The sequence below is a fragment of the Xiphias gladius genome, chromosome 17, assembly GCF_016859285.1.
Source record: "Xiphias gladius isolate SHS-SW01 ecotype Sanya breed wild chromosome 17, ASM1685928v1, whole genome shotgun sequence".
NCBI classification, from domain to species: Eukaryota; Metazoa; Chordata; class Actinopteri; order Istiophoriformes; family Xiphiidae; genus Xiphias; species Xiphias gladius.
In genome coordinates, this window is record NC_053416.1 from 5865001 (window position 1) to 5881396 (window position 16396).

The 16396-nt window shown below is 39.9% G+C and overlaps 1 protein-coding gene across 5 annotated transcripts in view; it reads right to left on the reverse strand.

Annotated features, from left to right (window-relative positions):
• cadm1a (cell adhesion molecule 1a) overlaps window positions 1–16396 on the reverse strand; it is a 374105-nt gene that overhangs the window by 82814 nt on the left and 274895 nt on the right. For all 5 annotated transcript variants that reach the window (XM_040151021.1, XM_040151024.1, XM_040151022.1 and 2 more), the window contains one exon: window positions 10416–10562. In XM_040151021.1, the coding sequence (XP_040006955.1) occupies window positions 10416–10562 (147 nt within the window). The remainder of the gene's footprint in view (window positions 1–10415; window positions 10563–16396) is intronic.

Consider the following 16396-nt stretch of genomic DNA (forward strand, 5'->3'; position numbering starts at 1 on the left):
AACCTTAGTGCAGCTATTATTTTCTTTTGTCTAAGCCCAATGAAGCTTTTGTTGTGGCACATGAAAAGTATGCCCCTAATTAGTGTTACTCATTCAAAAGCCTTGTTAGGCCTCATTAAAATGAGAGGTCAGCCTCTAATCCTAATGATTTAATTGAATTAAATGTTCCCAGATTTGAGCGTAGTGGTTCTGCAGTATACAGATGCACTGAAAAAAAGTCTGTTTCCAGAGACAGAGCTGCTCTAAATGGAGATATATTCTTAAGCCATTGTGGTAAATAGCATACAATGGTTTAAGGGTTTTGGCAGCGATGTGAGTATTTAGTTAATCAGATGTAAATAGTATAGTGGATATAATGGTTTTTCTGTTATTAAAAGGGGAAACAGCCTCTGTTCCAGTACAGAGGCTCCCAGATACAAGATGAATTATTTATAACTGAAGTATTTATAATGCTGCACTGTTTCAGTTAGATCTCCACTGAGGACAGGGATAGATGTGACAACATCAAGGATATGTGCTCTTGTGAAATGCAGTGATTTTGTCTTAAAGGAGCTTAGAACAAACTTTAAATTAATAAAAGAAGTGCAGGCTGTAACCTGGATATGGCCTGGTCTGCAGTGAGGGAGATGTCATCAAACGATGGTATCATCAGCATAAAACTGGACATTGCAGCACTGAGCAGGAAAATAAGTTTTATTTATTTTTAGAGTAAAGAGCAGGGACTGCAATATTGATCCTTATCGGACACATTTATCAACAATTTGTGGACTTTATTTGAAGCCACTGGCAACAATAGTTTGAATTCTACCAGAAAGGATTTGGACCAGATTTGGCCGAAATGAATAATCCACATCATCTTATCTCTCCTTTAGAAACCTCAGACTATCCTGTTATGTTCCAGTTTGTTTCACCTTTTCTCTTTTCAAATATACCCAAAGGTGCTGGATAAGTTTAAGGTGAGAATTGAGATGAAATGTAACAATATAATACAAGGGAATGGTTTGGATACAAACTCTCCCGTTACGGTTTGGTAGAAGATTCACCAACATTAAGCGCATGGTTATTATCAGTGTAACCATGACGACAAAGATCTGCTAACCTTATCGAAACAGTAATTTTAGCCCAAAAAGAAACGTTTCCCTAACCTTGGAAAAGTAGTTATTTTAACCCAAACCATCATCGTTTCCTAAACCTTAGAAAGTCGTTTCTTTGCCTAAACCTGACTAAACCTCAACCACGGTGTTGTTAGATCATAAAACAGATTTATTTTATAACAGTGATTTGTAACAGTTTCGGAAGGCACAGAAAAAGGATGTCATCTTTCAACATGTCGTTCTAGGGAGAATGAAAAAACAACATATTTTGTTGTTGGACGACTTGTTGACCTGCACAGGGGCATCAATCTTATCCATGCTCGATGCCATTTTCTGTTTGAAATATGTCATGGATGTAGCTAAAATCTCTTAATCCTGGTTACAAAGCTCTGATTGGTTCACTGCTTCTACCAAGCAGTGGAAACAGATGTTAATAAGCATCACACCAGACTGTTGGTGGGGATTCAGAACCCTGAAGCCAGACAACAAATACTTAATGAGAAAATAGCAAAAAAAACAAAACAAAACAAAACAAAAAAAAAGAAAAAAGAAAAAAAAAATCATCAAATGTGCTGCAATTTTACACAAAGAATCTTAGATCTGCACCTGTATCCTGAGGTGCAAAAACATTAATTACTTTTTTGTTCAGTCTAACCCTGAATCAAATTTTATAGAAATATGTTGCTGAATTTTTTATATAAAGTATGTTGCTGTTATTTTAACTAACAGGCAAACACACAGGACATAAATATAACCATTGCAACTGGGGCAAAAATTCACATAGGACTATTCTCCTGTAGTAAATATCAGGTCTTTGTTGGCATTAAAAAAAAACCCAAAGAACTCGTACTGTGTACTGGAGAAACATCCACTAATATTTGAATGAAATACTCGGTGTCAACAATTTGAGAAATCCTTGCCAATCAGATATAATCCATTTCACAAAAGCATTTCCTCGAAGGTCTCGTAATCTTCTTATGTGTCACTTCTAAATAATATATTGTGGTATAAGCATGAGCTGAATAAATAAATACTTTCTAATTCATGTTGAAAAGAAGCACCGAGGCACTGTGGCAAGGACACGGTTCCTCGTGCTCAGGGTCTGGGACGACAATACTGTAGGCTCAAAGAGATACAAGGACAGATGATGGAGAACAGCATGGTTAACACAACGGGGTTGAACAAAGTGGTGCAGTACCTTTCAGAAAAAAAAAGTTGCAGTCCTGGTAACGACAGTTCTTTTATTGTTATGTCAGAGTACACTACGAAACATATTTCACTCCTTCCTCTTTGTGTACTCTGGACAAAAAAAAAAGAACAGGGTGACCTTTAGCTTCATGTTCCTTTTGCCCTGTTTCTCTTCTCTTGTTCTATCACATCTGATACCAGGGGAAGGACATAACAGATGCCCGACAATGGTAACTGATAGTCAGGTCTTTGGATAAGAGAAGTCTGTCCAAACTCTAAAAGGCTGTAAATTATCAGATTTTCTGGGTTTTTACAGCTGATGGTGATGAGGCTAATTTAAAAGCAGTGATAAGAACAGTACAGTAGAGCTGTTCTGAAGTACAGCCAAGGAGACTTTACGAGGTAGCTGACAAAGTGAAAGCCCAACTTTCACTCTCCCTGTTCAAGGTTCTGAGTGCGGTGTCACCGTTCGTGCTGATTACTGCCATTTAACAGTATGCCGGCTTTAATGAACGACTGTTCTCTATGCGCTGAGTTCTCCGTGTATTTGCGTTTATAATGCTGTGGACCTGTGGAGGAAAACAAGAACAGTGTCAACGTTGAGTGTCAGAGCAGTAAATAGTGTAGCATTTGTGCAGCGTAAACTAAATGTGTGGATTTATAGGTAAATGGACCAGTGTCCTAAATTCACTGTCCACATTGGGTGGGCATCTTCCTTTCAGAGTTACATTCTATTTATTGTGATATTCCATCTTTGTGTTTCCACAGGGTTTTCTTACTAAACACCGGTTGGAGGGATTCGTTCTGGCAGGTGTACCTGTGTGTGCATTTTTGCACGTATCGAGTACTGTGGATTTTGTCCCCCATCTTTTACGGTGAAGGCACTCTACAAAGGTATTGCGCCATGGATGGTGTAGAGAGGATCAACTCTTTCAATGTGTCAAGATAGACTTGAGAAAATAAAAGCCTATTCCTTAATGTTTGCGCTAAACCCTGTAGACCTGGAACCATGGATAGTCTCACACCACCTGTCAGCACTTACAATTTTAAATACTAAATGGACTGCATATACTGTAGATAGCACTTTTTAATCTGAGAAGGACAAAGTGCTTTCAAATAAAACACACACACACACACACACACACACAGGAGCTGCCATGCAAAGCAATGGCCTGTGCATCGGGTACATTTTGAGGTTCAGTATTTTGCTCAAGGACACTATGACGTGGACAGAAGGATGAGGGAATCATGATGTCTCATGGCCATAACTTGCACTTCCATAAGAGGTCAATTTTTAGGAAAACGTAAGCAAGGGCTGTTTTAAGTGTTTGACCAAAAGAACGAGTTTTTCCAGTGAATCTCCCTTCAGCGGGCTTAACTTCCTGTGTTAAGCATTTGTGTGGATTTTCTGCAGTGTAGAAAAACAAAAAAAGAAAAAGCATTTAACTACTGATTAATTATTAGTTGGCCATTTATTAATTATTAATAAAAATTTTCATCATTTTTTCTATTGCAACATCATATAAATATATGGGGAAATGTACTTGTCTGTTAACTAGAATTAACTGGTGTCACAAGTAGATCTATGGCCATAGACAAATGATGGCTGATACAAGCGGATAATGTTCGGCAGTTGAACCTTTTCCACATTTTTCTCTCTTACCTTAGTTTTTGCAAAAGATGGTCACTTTGAGTAGTGAAAAAAATACATATTTCATCTTCTGAAGTTGTCATAAATAGCCAAAAATTACATCCAAATGCAGGGGGAAAAAAATCTGATAAAGCAGGTTATATGTCTCAAAACATTCTGTGAAAACAAAAATTATTATTCATCACACTGCCATGATCTCTGCATTGAAATGCGGCTGACAGAAAAGGTAAAATTAGAGTGGCTGAGACTTGTGGTTGAAATAAACTTCAAAATAAAACATAAGAGAACTGGGATCATTAAGTCTTTTAATGGCCACTTCTCCCCCTTCTTTTTTTTTTACCTCTTGCGACTGCACGATTTTAATTAATCTCGCTTTTTCTTTTCACTCTCTTGATTCATTTTCATTCCTTCTCTGCATTTCAGCTGAGGATGACTCCTATTTAGAGAGAGCAGGAGATGATGAGTACGCCTCGCCTAAGTGGCCACAATCAATTGTGATTAGCGGCCGCTGCTACTTTTTGAGAGGAGCACATCAAAGTTTTATTATTGGGTGTCAGAGTGGGTAAAATGGGGTGGGGCGGGGGTAATTACACTTTTACAATCCACCTCCTCCCCACTCTAGGTGAAGTCCAGGGTTCCAAATCACCATAGTCGCCACCTCCATCCAGAATACAGGAGCATTTAGTGTTGCTTCATTGCTTGCTAAGACTCATGGGGGCTTTTCTCTCTCATACTTAACTGATCAGACTCAAAAACTACCTGCCGTCATATTCCATTTAGATTGATTTATATTTTGCAGTGATTTTCACTGCCCCTTTTTTCACTTATAATGACATCTTTATCGTGGTTTTTTGTTGTAATATGCTCTTCTTCCGTTGAAGCACAGACCCCAACTACAGAAGAAGTGGGGGCCCCAAAAGTCTGAGACCACTTTCCCATTTCTCAGACTTTTGGACCCCACTGTATATATGTATATAGAGTATATACACATATAGTATACATACACACAATTGCTTTTATATTTTGTCCCCCCAAGCTTCCTCATTAAGTTGTTTTCACATAAAGCCTTTTACCGTGAACCTTGCTGACCTTCAACAGAGAGATCCTCCACTGCTGAAGAAGCCACTACTCGTCCCCTCCTCCACGGGAGAAAAAGGGCAGCATCTGTGTATGAGCGCTCAACTGCTATTCTTAGCCTTTTTATACAAGCGGCCATTTAGGCGTCTATTTGAAGAAGATACTTTGTTTGCTTCAGTGAGCAATTTGTGGCGTAGCCTATGTACCTGTGCTCTCATGTACATGATAAGAACACTGAAAGAGAATGAGGGGGATAAAGCAGCCCGTGTGTACATAACCAAGTTAGCTTATCTTCTTAAGCAGAAGAGATGTAAGATCTCTGGTGTCTAGGCTGCAGTATTAATAGAGTGTGTGTGTGTGTATCTCTGCTCATTAACCTTATTCATGCCACAAGGCCAAATAATTATACACATGTGAAGTGTCAGAGGCTAAATGCAGACTGTTGCATTTAAAAAGAAGGACATTTGGTCAGCATGGGAGAATTTTAAATATTAGCTTATATTGCAAGGTTGGCCTATAGACTTCTAATTATGCGAACAGCAAAACCAATATTAAAAAATAGTTCTGAATAATACGTCTCTATGCAATTTAAACAACTTTGGGTGATAGTCAGAATTACGGGAGCGTGTTATGTCAGATATATTACTGCACTTCCTGTTTATAATGTTGGCTAATTGATAATGTTGATGTAACGTAAAAAAGTTGAAATAGGTTAATTCTCACGGACATAATATAAGCTGTTTAAAGATTAAGTGTTTCCTAAACTGGGTCGGTAAATTAAAGCCCTAAACAGTAATTCCCTGAAAAATATGGCAGTTTAAACTAGTACCTAGGGGCTGGGTGTTTACAACCTCTGCCTCTGAATGGGCACAAGATATTAAACAGGCCATTTTCTATCAATTTATATTGATAGGGAGTATTATAGGGAGTATTATTCACCCTTCGAAAACAGTTTTATAATATCTAGTGTGGCTCTGGAGGAGCTTTGTCAAGTCTGGCAAATTAGCCCCTCATTACTGTATGTCATCGGGCATTATCTCAGCTTGGGCTCTGGGACAACAGAAGCCCTTCCAGAGGGAGAGCACGAGCCCAAGCCGCAAAGTAAGAAAACTCCGCACCCGAGTTGTGGGTCAGTGAGTGAGAAGATGTAGTTGTTTGCCAGGCTGGAAGGGGCTTAAGGGAAGACACTATCTAGTTGCATTACAGGAAATGTATGCTACAGCGTTTTTTAGAGCTTGGTCCATATTGGAAGCTACATGAAGACGAGGGAAGTGGAATAAAATGCAGTGCAACACGTCTATCTCGTGAATCTCACGGACATTTGGACTTGAATAAAATTGACTAAACTGAATAAAATGGCTTACAGATTGCAGCAGAAGTTCTTTTGGTGACACGTGAAATATAACAGAAGGGCGACCAACCGTCAGGCTACTCTGTGCATGTAACTGCAGCCAGTTTCAAAGCATTCCTTCCTTTACCCTCTCTTGCTCTCCATCTCACACTCGCAAAACATAATCCACTACTGTGGATTCAGACAGAGATGGCAGATGTGATATTTTTGAAGGGGGCAATGCTGTTTGGAGGCTGCCTGGTGGAGGCCATGTCATAATGAAGCAGTGCAGCTGCGGCGAAGATGCCTGGGAGGGATCACAGGAGATCAAGGAGCCCTCCGTCAAAGTAAAACACCCTGCCCTTGACAGCCAGCTTGTGGGAGTCAGCTAACCGCGGCTAGGCACAACAGCAGATAAATACCAAGATAGAGACTAACCCCACATACAGAAGCATGCCCTTGTATAGTATGTAGAAGCTGTGTTTGTATAGCGGAGAACATAACTAAGAAGGGGGTGGTAAGTGTGAATGAGTGCCTGACACTCACCTCACAGGAGGTTGGAGAGTCTCTGAGGATCAGAATGTAGAAAGTATAAAGCCACGAGTGCACGTACAGTATGTGCTCGTGCTCAAGTCTGAAGTCTTAACTCAAGAAACAGGCCAAAACATATTTTAAAAAAAAACAAACGTATTGTAACTACACAGCAAACAACAGGTACCAGTTTTAGATGTGCCATAAGTGTTAAACGGAGATATGAAGTTAAACACTGGAGGACATTTTAAAATGGGTTTTTTTGCAAATCAAACTTTTCATAATACTTCTACCTGATTATTGTACTGTTTATATCTTTCCAGTTGTACCCATCCCAATTTTGTTTAAGAGCTGCAGACTTAATAAATTGAGATAATCTCATACACACACACGAGTCCTCAAATTCCATCAGCTTAAGTTCTCACGGCTAAGGTGTTAGCAGATGACTGCCTACTTCCACATCCAGCAGACAAGGTGTGAGGTTAGCATCATCGGAAGCTGTGTGTCTGTCCGCCTGATAAAAGTCCAATATTCAGCCTCCCTTTCTCCACCAGCTGCTGAAAGAACTTTCTGCCTCTTTACTTGCGTAGTGCTCTGCTACGTTCACCAGTAGTCGCAGTGTGCGGTGTGGTGCTGGGCTTTGGATCTCGGAGCGGTACGAGCCCTCGCTGCACACGGAATTTTTTTCATTTAATTATTCTTTTTAAGTTTTTCTATCTGACAAAGTGGATTGCTTAAGCGCTTGGCCAGATGGCGTTAAGTGCGTTATGATGATTTCAGAGACTACACTAGTGTCTCCCGTTAGCATGGCAACATCACTGTGACGATCTCCACAACCGATCTCCATGGTTAACTACTGAGACACCAAGTTATTTACAGAATGTGTTTAAATTTTCATATTAATGAATTAAAATTTGTTCACGTAGAAGCAGTTATGTATGAATTAGAGAGCCCACAATTATTAATCATTATTAGAAAAAAAACAAAAAGACACACTTTTCTTTTAGAATTTCCGGTAATGTTTAGAATTAGACTCATGTAATATTAACTGACTGAGATGATATGGGGTGTAAGTATTTCATCAAAATTTAAATGAAAAACGTATTCCTTTGTCTGCTTTACCATAAGATGGTGGAGAATGCATCAGTGTTTGGTGCCAGTGAGTGGGAGCAGGGTTAGATACACATACTCGAACACACACACACACACACACACACACACACGCTTGGTATGGGTCATGCTGAGAGATCAGTGAGCGTAAACAGTAGCTAAAATAGCTCCACACCAGTGGTAAAGCCACTGGTTTGTGGTTTCAGGTAAATTAGAATAAAATCAAGTTAGGTAATGTTTGTTTTCTGACACGTTCCCTTCATTTGATTAACCAGCCAAGACAACAAGCACCGTTGGAGTTTGACAGACTGTTTGCAGTGTTTTTAGGAGGGATTAAACAAATTTAGAAAGGATAAAATTTCACGTTTAAACACAAAACTAAAACTCCTCCAGACTTCTAATAGTCATCTCACGTTAAACTTCAGGATGGCTCACATGAAGAATCAAACATGACCCGAGAAAGTATGATTATGTCCTGCTATTTGCGTTGTGAAATACATTTTTGAGGAAACAGATTTGCAGCCAGGATTAAGTTCAGGGGCATCATTTTTTTTTTTTTCCCCCCTAATCCAGGAAGTGTGACAATCTCATTCCCTACCTGACTCTGACACCAGAAACTGTGGTTCCTTGTCTGGTGTTACACAGGTTGTTGGGGTTGCTTAAAATGAGCATATGCTTTTTGTCCACGACATCCGCACAATTTGAGTTTATATAATATATGCTAGTCTTATATTGTTAGAGAGGTCTACAATATTTTATACTGAGTCTCAACATTCTGCACAGGGCTTTAAAAAAAAAAACAAAAAACAAAAAAACATAATTAAAAGAAATCAAAACCTGGCAAGACAGAGTACAGAACAAGAGTATATCCAGCATGATAATTGGGCAGGATAAGAACAAACAACAGACCATTAAATGTTTAGGGATATGAGTTGATTTTATTAAAGCAGACACGCTAAAAGCCAAACAAGCTCGGTCGATTGTATTAACTTCATTCTGTATTAATCCTGCCGCAGACATGTGGGTCAAGCCTAATGCAGCTCCCTGGAAGCGCAAGTAATACAAGTGAATATTAATGTCATACAACTTTACTGCTGGGCCACATTCACATGCCTGGTTAGACTACACATTTCAAGATATCTGACTTAAGTTATCATCTCTTTTCCAGCTAAATTTGACCAAATGTAAAACGTGTGTCGGGTGTCTGTGTCATTTCACAGCCGCTTGCGAAGCGAACCAGTGAAACTGAGACAAATAAACGCATCACTAAGACTGATTTTCCGCGACATCTGATCACATCAAGCCGCTTTGGACTATAATTAAACACAGTTGATATCAATCACATTAAGGCATGGCTTTGCTGAAGGATCCTTCTCTCTCACCTCGACAGTGTCAGCTACCAGCTACAGCCTACTTTTTCTAGACAGTTACACAATACTTTCCCTTGACTGATTCATACAATACATGACCTATTATAAACAGGGCTTGGGTTTCCTAAACAGGTGCAACTGTACTTCATAACAACTGCAGTGAGGTAATCAGGGACGTTTAGTCATGAAAATAAAAGCTAGGTAGACTCGACTGTCAACTGTAGGTTTTGCGCTTGTTATCCTTTTGCCACGTATAGTAACACGTACTCTGCAAGTTGTTGGTGTTTCAAAAATATCAAATCAAAATCAAATTCCTGTTGTTACAGTATGAATAGATTATATGTTTATGTCTGTGTGAAGTCACCTTAGTAGCATGGTGCCAGGTCCAAATGAAGCAATTCCCTGGACTTTCATTGTAAAGTTGAAGATGTGGTTTTGTTAAATTTCTAATGCTGCATTCGTGTCATGTTGGTAGAATGGGAGAAACAGGAAAACCGCCTGTTACTACGCCTTGGGAGCATTCAGACATTGTTCCAAGAGGCTTAGTATACCGTCTTCCCCTGTGGTCACACCAGGCAGCTAATTAAGCCTAAAGTGGTTATTTTTATATATCACTTATACCGCTACATTGGTAACAGAGCAAACCCTGACCCTGCATTCAGGCGCCGGCAGCTAAGATAAACAAACCAGCCGGCTCCAAATCAAAACTACTCATGGGGAACAACGCCAAACAAAAAAACATCGTAGCAGCAACAGTCCCATCAGCCTGTTAAGTTCATGTTGGTACGTCATTTGGTTCCACAGTGAACTCTCTTGGAAACATTACACCGTTGCAAAGAAAAGACTGTGAAAGTTAAAACTGAGCTGGATTTGAATAAAACATGTATATAAAAAGCTGTCAGATGTTGAAGTCTGATGTGTTTTTTTCTCCATGTCAGCCTTGTTTTCCTCCAGTCGAAACAAAGTAAATTTACTTACTTAACAAAACACACAAGAACACAAGTTAATTAAAAGATGAGTACAAAACGACAGTAATGTAACCAATGCTGTTGTATAATACTCACGCCTCATGTCTCTGAAGTAAATCGTCTGCCTGTTGGGGTTAAGAAGCTGGATAACGGAGTCGTCATTGTTCTTCACCCGACAGCTGATGATCGCCATCTCTCCCTCCACCACGGACACGTTGTCTGTCACCAGGTTCTGACTCACCACTGCACAGGGCAAAGATAAGGACACATAAGTCGCCACTGCCGTGTGGTGCATATGCATAAAGGAGGGGGCAAATCAAGGCACCGAGGCCCTATGGTAAGGGCCCTTTTCAGGTTGTAAGATAAAATACGAGACAGCGGTTCTCTGAAAAGCACAAAATCACAGGTGTGGCTACAGAAATAAACAGCACACATGGGATTAAGGAGAACCCAGAGTGAGAACCTACCCAGTAAAGACTGGTTATCTGCCTCCATGACACCACGTAATGTATTTCAAATCAGGGATGTACAAAAAGACAGAAGAAGAATAGAAGAATCAAGAAAACCACTCATTTTTATCTGGACGCATTCATTCAAGTAAAAAACTTCAGTATAATAAGACTGTTTTGTTACATGGCTAAGCACTGTGTAACTTCAAAAAATATGAATGGCCATTGAGAAACCTCTAAGAGGTTTGCCAACATGCGTGTCAGGTCAGGCTCTTCTTATTTCGTATGAATTACAGTACATCACATTACTTTTTTACATGATCCTTAATAAACATTAATAAAACTCCCGATTCAAATAAACCAGTGAAGAAATGGCCTTAGTTTGTCAAGTTTTTAATCGGTTTTCTTCTTTCACAATAAGAACAGATCTAAGTCTCCATTCTTGAGTAAGTGTTGTGGGATAATATAACATTTAACAAGTGGCAGCATACAGCGGGCGGTGGACCAAACCCCTTATTGTGTGTCCATGGGAATAAATAGAACCGAGTGACCGGGTAAACTGTTCAACAAGCCTGTGGGCTGAGAAAAATGGGTCACGGCTGTCATCTGTCATCAGCCGCCACTTACATTGCTGCACTTCCTTGTTTCACAAACAATATCTATGCCTGAAGAATGAAAAATGGATTCTTTCTAGCTTTGTGCTACTTTGATTTGAAAAACTATAGTAATAACCTCACAGAATTTGCTTTGAGGGTGCATCCACTGTTGGGGCGGATGGCGAGGCTTGAGCGGCTTTGGTTTATTTTATATTATTGCTACTAAACCAACGCTTGGCAGCTTGCCAGTCATGGCTGATAGTTATTTCGGTCCCCAGCGCAAGATTTTTATGGTTAGATACACAAGTGCGCACACACATAGACACACACACACACAAACGCAGACATACACAGATGCCCTAGGCTACATGGGCAAACACAAACAGACAGACAAAATAAAATCTCCGATTTAGGAAATCAACTAAGTGTATTTGAAATGTTTATGCTACTTGTGTCACTATCAGACCACAAAACTGGGGAAAAAGGGCAGGAGGTTCCGCAGGAGCATGCACTGCAGGTGTGCACTAACGTGACTGTTCTGCCCAACAGCTTGTCTACTTCTTATCAAACACAAACTCATCAGCGATTCACCTCAGAAATTGTACTGGACTGGCACAGCGGCAAATCACACTGAAAAAGCAATTAGCCACCTACTTAAATGACCGGAAAAGCCTCGCCTTGTGCAAAAGCCTAAAAACTGTCCGCATGCCAGCATCAGACTACGTGATATTTGTGTTTTTCCAGATGTTCCGCTGATCAATGTCATTCCGTGAGACGGCCGAGACTAACGTCAGACCTCCAGCTGGGCCAATCAAACCGACCGACGTTAGCTTGTGGTTTTTTCATGACCTGCGTGATGGTGATCGGGCAGGTGATCGGACAGGATGGGCCAGGGGTGGACTTCTGGGATTAGTTATGTCAGCTCGCATGTTATAGATTAAACAGATGTTAGAGAAAAGAAAAAAAAAAAAAATCCAGTTATCACAAAGGACTAAGACACACTATCCATGATGAAACAGCGAATTCTCGAGCCAGATATTTGTTTTCGTTCCTGGCAACCCACGTACATCCGATCGGGCAATTTTCAGCCAGATATTGTGTAATCTGAGACGGACACTGTGTACCCAGTTCTGGGCTTTGATGCTCTCAGTAGATAGAACAGCCTGCCAATTCAGTCTCTGCTGCCCAATGCTGCTTTTGATTCATTTTAATTTGGAAAAGGATCACATTGCACCATCATCACACACAATAAATATGACGGTTATTATAAACAGGTGGTTCAATATAATGCTACAACTTACAAATAGGGTTGTAAATTACTTTTATAATCATTGAAATTGCATCAACTTTTAAATGAGCTCTGCCTACAATACACAGAAAATATGTTTATCTATTTCGCCCCTTCACAATAAGATGCTGGGCTACATAATGAAGTGTAGATTTCACCAGATCCTAAAGAGAGGCTGTTGTTTTGCCAAGCTTTTAATTAAGATTTAGAGAAAAATTATGGATAAAGTCTTCATAATTGCCCTTACACTTTCCTCCTACATAGTTACAAAAATAGCATCACAAATGCAGCTTCCCAGAGAGGCTAAAAGGACCGGCTCAGGGGTGGAGATGGCGGCTGAGAAGCGAAAGACACTGAAAGAACGCAGGAAACATCAACTGCTAATTTACATGCCTCAGTTGTCAAGCACCTCTAAATATCCCTGCCATTTAGGAGACAAGGAGGAGGAGGTGGGGAGAGAGAAATTGCATCCTCTGATGCTGACAGATAAGGATAGACAGCTTAACAAAGAGATTCAAATCAGCATCCCTTGGTATCCCAAACGCAGCCCTAAATAAATGAACCTTCGCTGTCTTTAATATTCAAGACTGAACCCCAATTTTCAAACATGTGCAGGGGTGGGTGGTAGGGTGGGCCTTTGGTTATGATGATACGCTAACATACCACAAAATGCATTTCAAGGCACCCGCTGAAGGTTACAAGGCAGCAGCGGGGTGCTGTAAGGTGTCTGGCAAGTCGGGTTTAAGCCACTGAGGCCTGTAGGAAGGACTTCAAACGGTGGCTGCCTTGTCAGCTGCTTAATTGTTCCTGTTGTGCTAAATAAACAACTCTGACACGCTGCAAGATAGTATGGGGAGGCGTGGGGGCTTTACACTAATTAATGGCCAACAACAACAACCGTGCGCCGTGGCTTCCTAGGAAACTGTCAGAGGTGCCACAGAAAAGCACTTCTGGCATCGTGGTGGGCAAAGGCTGTTTAAATCTGCAACATGAAGATTTTTTTTTTTAACATTTCAGAGGTTTTTTTTTGTTTTTTTTTTGGTGGGGTGTGTGTGCTGGAGGTCCAGAGTGAAGAAGAAAAAAATGGGCCAAGGCTTACTAGAGGACTTATATTACTGAACAACCTCTGTGCAGGACCTATGGATAACCTTCACAAAGATGCATTGCACTGGTTTCGATTCATTTCTGTATGTTATTAAAATTAGGTAGCAGACTTTCGACACCTTGTTGGGTTATGTAATCCATTACAGTGAATCACATCTGCATTCATTAATGCCAAAATTACATTTTCCTAATGAGGTGGAGTTGCATGGTTCTTAGTTAAGGACATAAACATTCCAGACACAGTGGTATAGTACTTTAAACTCAGTTGCAATTTGGTTGTTGCTCAATTATTGGCAATTATAACAATTTCCAAACTATCTTAATTTCATAGTTAAGACCGACAATTATGAGGGCAATTAAACTTGCCAATGATTGATCGTGACCAAGCAAATCTTGCTGTTCCTTGTAATTATTTATACTTCTAAAGCCATAATTTGGTTATGTGATTCCTCCTTTGAAAAATATAGTAGAGTTAGCTAAATGGGGCTACAACCTACTGATGGGATTGGGGGTTTTTGTAAATAACTTTTATAATCACCGAATTTATATTTCATTTTCAAAACAATGTTATTTTCTACATCATTATCTTGGCTGCATAGTGTGTAAAATCCTGCTAACTTTTTTTTTTTTTTTTTAAATTAAATCATGATAAACAAATAACCACCATACGTCCGTGACAAGAGGGCCGATTGGATGTGACCATTACATGTGGATCATGAGCAGAATAAATATTTTGTGAGAACCTGAAAACTTAGCATGACAAATAACTGTGCACGTTCCTCTCCCTCCCTTTCTAAAATACAAGCTGAAGCTCTGTGCTGGTGTTCTTAAATGCGGAATGGCCGAATTGACTTTGTGCTCCGCCAGTACCCGCGACGGCACGCTGTCTGTCTGTCAAGTGTTTGAGCATCGAGTTTACCAACTCAGGGGCAGGTGAACGGGACTAATAATACGCTTCCCTCCAACAATTGTCTCGCATTTGAAGCTTTAGTTACTGTTGACAGTCCTCCACCGCAGTATGAGAACAGCACAAGACAACCTCTCCTAACTGAAATAGACATTATGATAATGGCACATCAGAGAGGGTGGGAGTAATGTAATTTCTAGTCCGAGCTGCACTTAATACATTTCCTCCAAATGTTTAAATCCATCACTTCATTTCCCTCTTTCTATTACATACAGTATGAGATATTGCATTCACACAAATACTAGCAATCCATTTATCCACTGGACAGATGAAGAGACCAACAGTCTAACAGCAGACCCTGAGCAAACAGTTGAGAAAAGTGGTATGTCAAACACAGATATCAATACCCGCCAGTCAGAGGCACCATGGGAAACTGTATCTAGCTCAGGCTCTCAACTGTTTTAGTATTCAGCAAAGCTTTGAAGTGCACATCTTTCCAATCTACCAAGCAATATGAGCTATACTGCCTGAAAACTGGGAGTAGCAGCATCAATCTGCATTAGTCTGGAGCAGGAAACTCTGCACTGTAAGGTCTGGAAAAGGAATAAATCACTGCTTTAATGGCCTAATATTCTCTTGCTACACAGTCAAAAACCACGAAAGCTGCTGAAATGTTATTTGATTACAGAAAAGCCTAATGACTGGAGCGTTATTTTCCAATGTTCAGTGATAAAATACAGCTTTAAATTCAGCTTTGAAAGTCAACTTAGTGACTTGATTGAGATAGAAAATATGAATAAACATTTAGTCTTCTTTATTTTTCGCCAGTTAGATCATCACCACCTCCAGTAGCGCTGCAGTTGTTTGCAGCGACTGTTGAAAACTGTTGAAACACACTGTTGGTGCACTCCCGAATCCTTAACGGCAACCTTTTAAATGGAAACGGTTTGTTGGATTTGAGCCTGTGACGCTCCTCCCACTGTCTTGGGAGTTGTCCTGGCCGACCTCAGCGGGCATCCGGCTGACATGGGAGGGTTGTCAGCTGTCGTAGTTCACCTGGGCCTGCCAGACAATAAAAGCTGGCCTATGTGCTCACTTGATTTCTTCGTCAAGTGCGCTCCACTTTGTTTCATCATCTTTGGCTTATGCACATACTGTAACGACACCCGTACCACTCATCCATAGGCTGCTTTCATGCTGATTTCCTTTGTTTATTTCTGTTACCTTTAGTTGTAATAAACTGTCTGTTTTTAGTACAACCCTTACATGGATTTCCTTCATGTGACATTCCCTGAGCTTGTCTGTGACGTGCCTGACAGCATACCTTTTCATCAGAAAATATATTTGTTCATATTTCTAAGAGTAAAGTCATTAATTCCCTCAGATATTGTGGTGTACAGATTTGAAATGCCCATGTATCATTATTAAGAGATTGCCATCTTGGCATCACATTGTCTATTTAATGCTTGATTATCTCTAATTCTCTCTTTTCCTTATTTTAACACAAGTATTTTTTCTTTTTAAATGATTATTGTCTTCTGATTTGATGATCTGTTTTGTTCATTTTATGTTGTTTTTTTTAATGTCATGCCGTACTTATTGGTTCAGTATTTTGTTTTCTTTTGTTTTTTTGTTTTTTTTTTCTGAAGGGGGAGGGGTCCAACAACACATGGCAATTCATGTCATCAATAACAAATATAAGTACATCAGGATAAATTTTACAAAGTCTATCT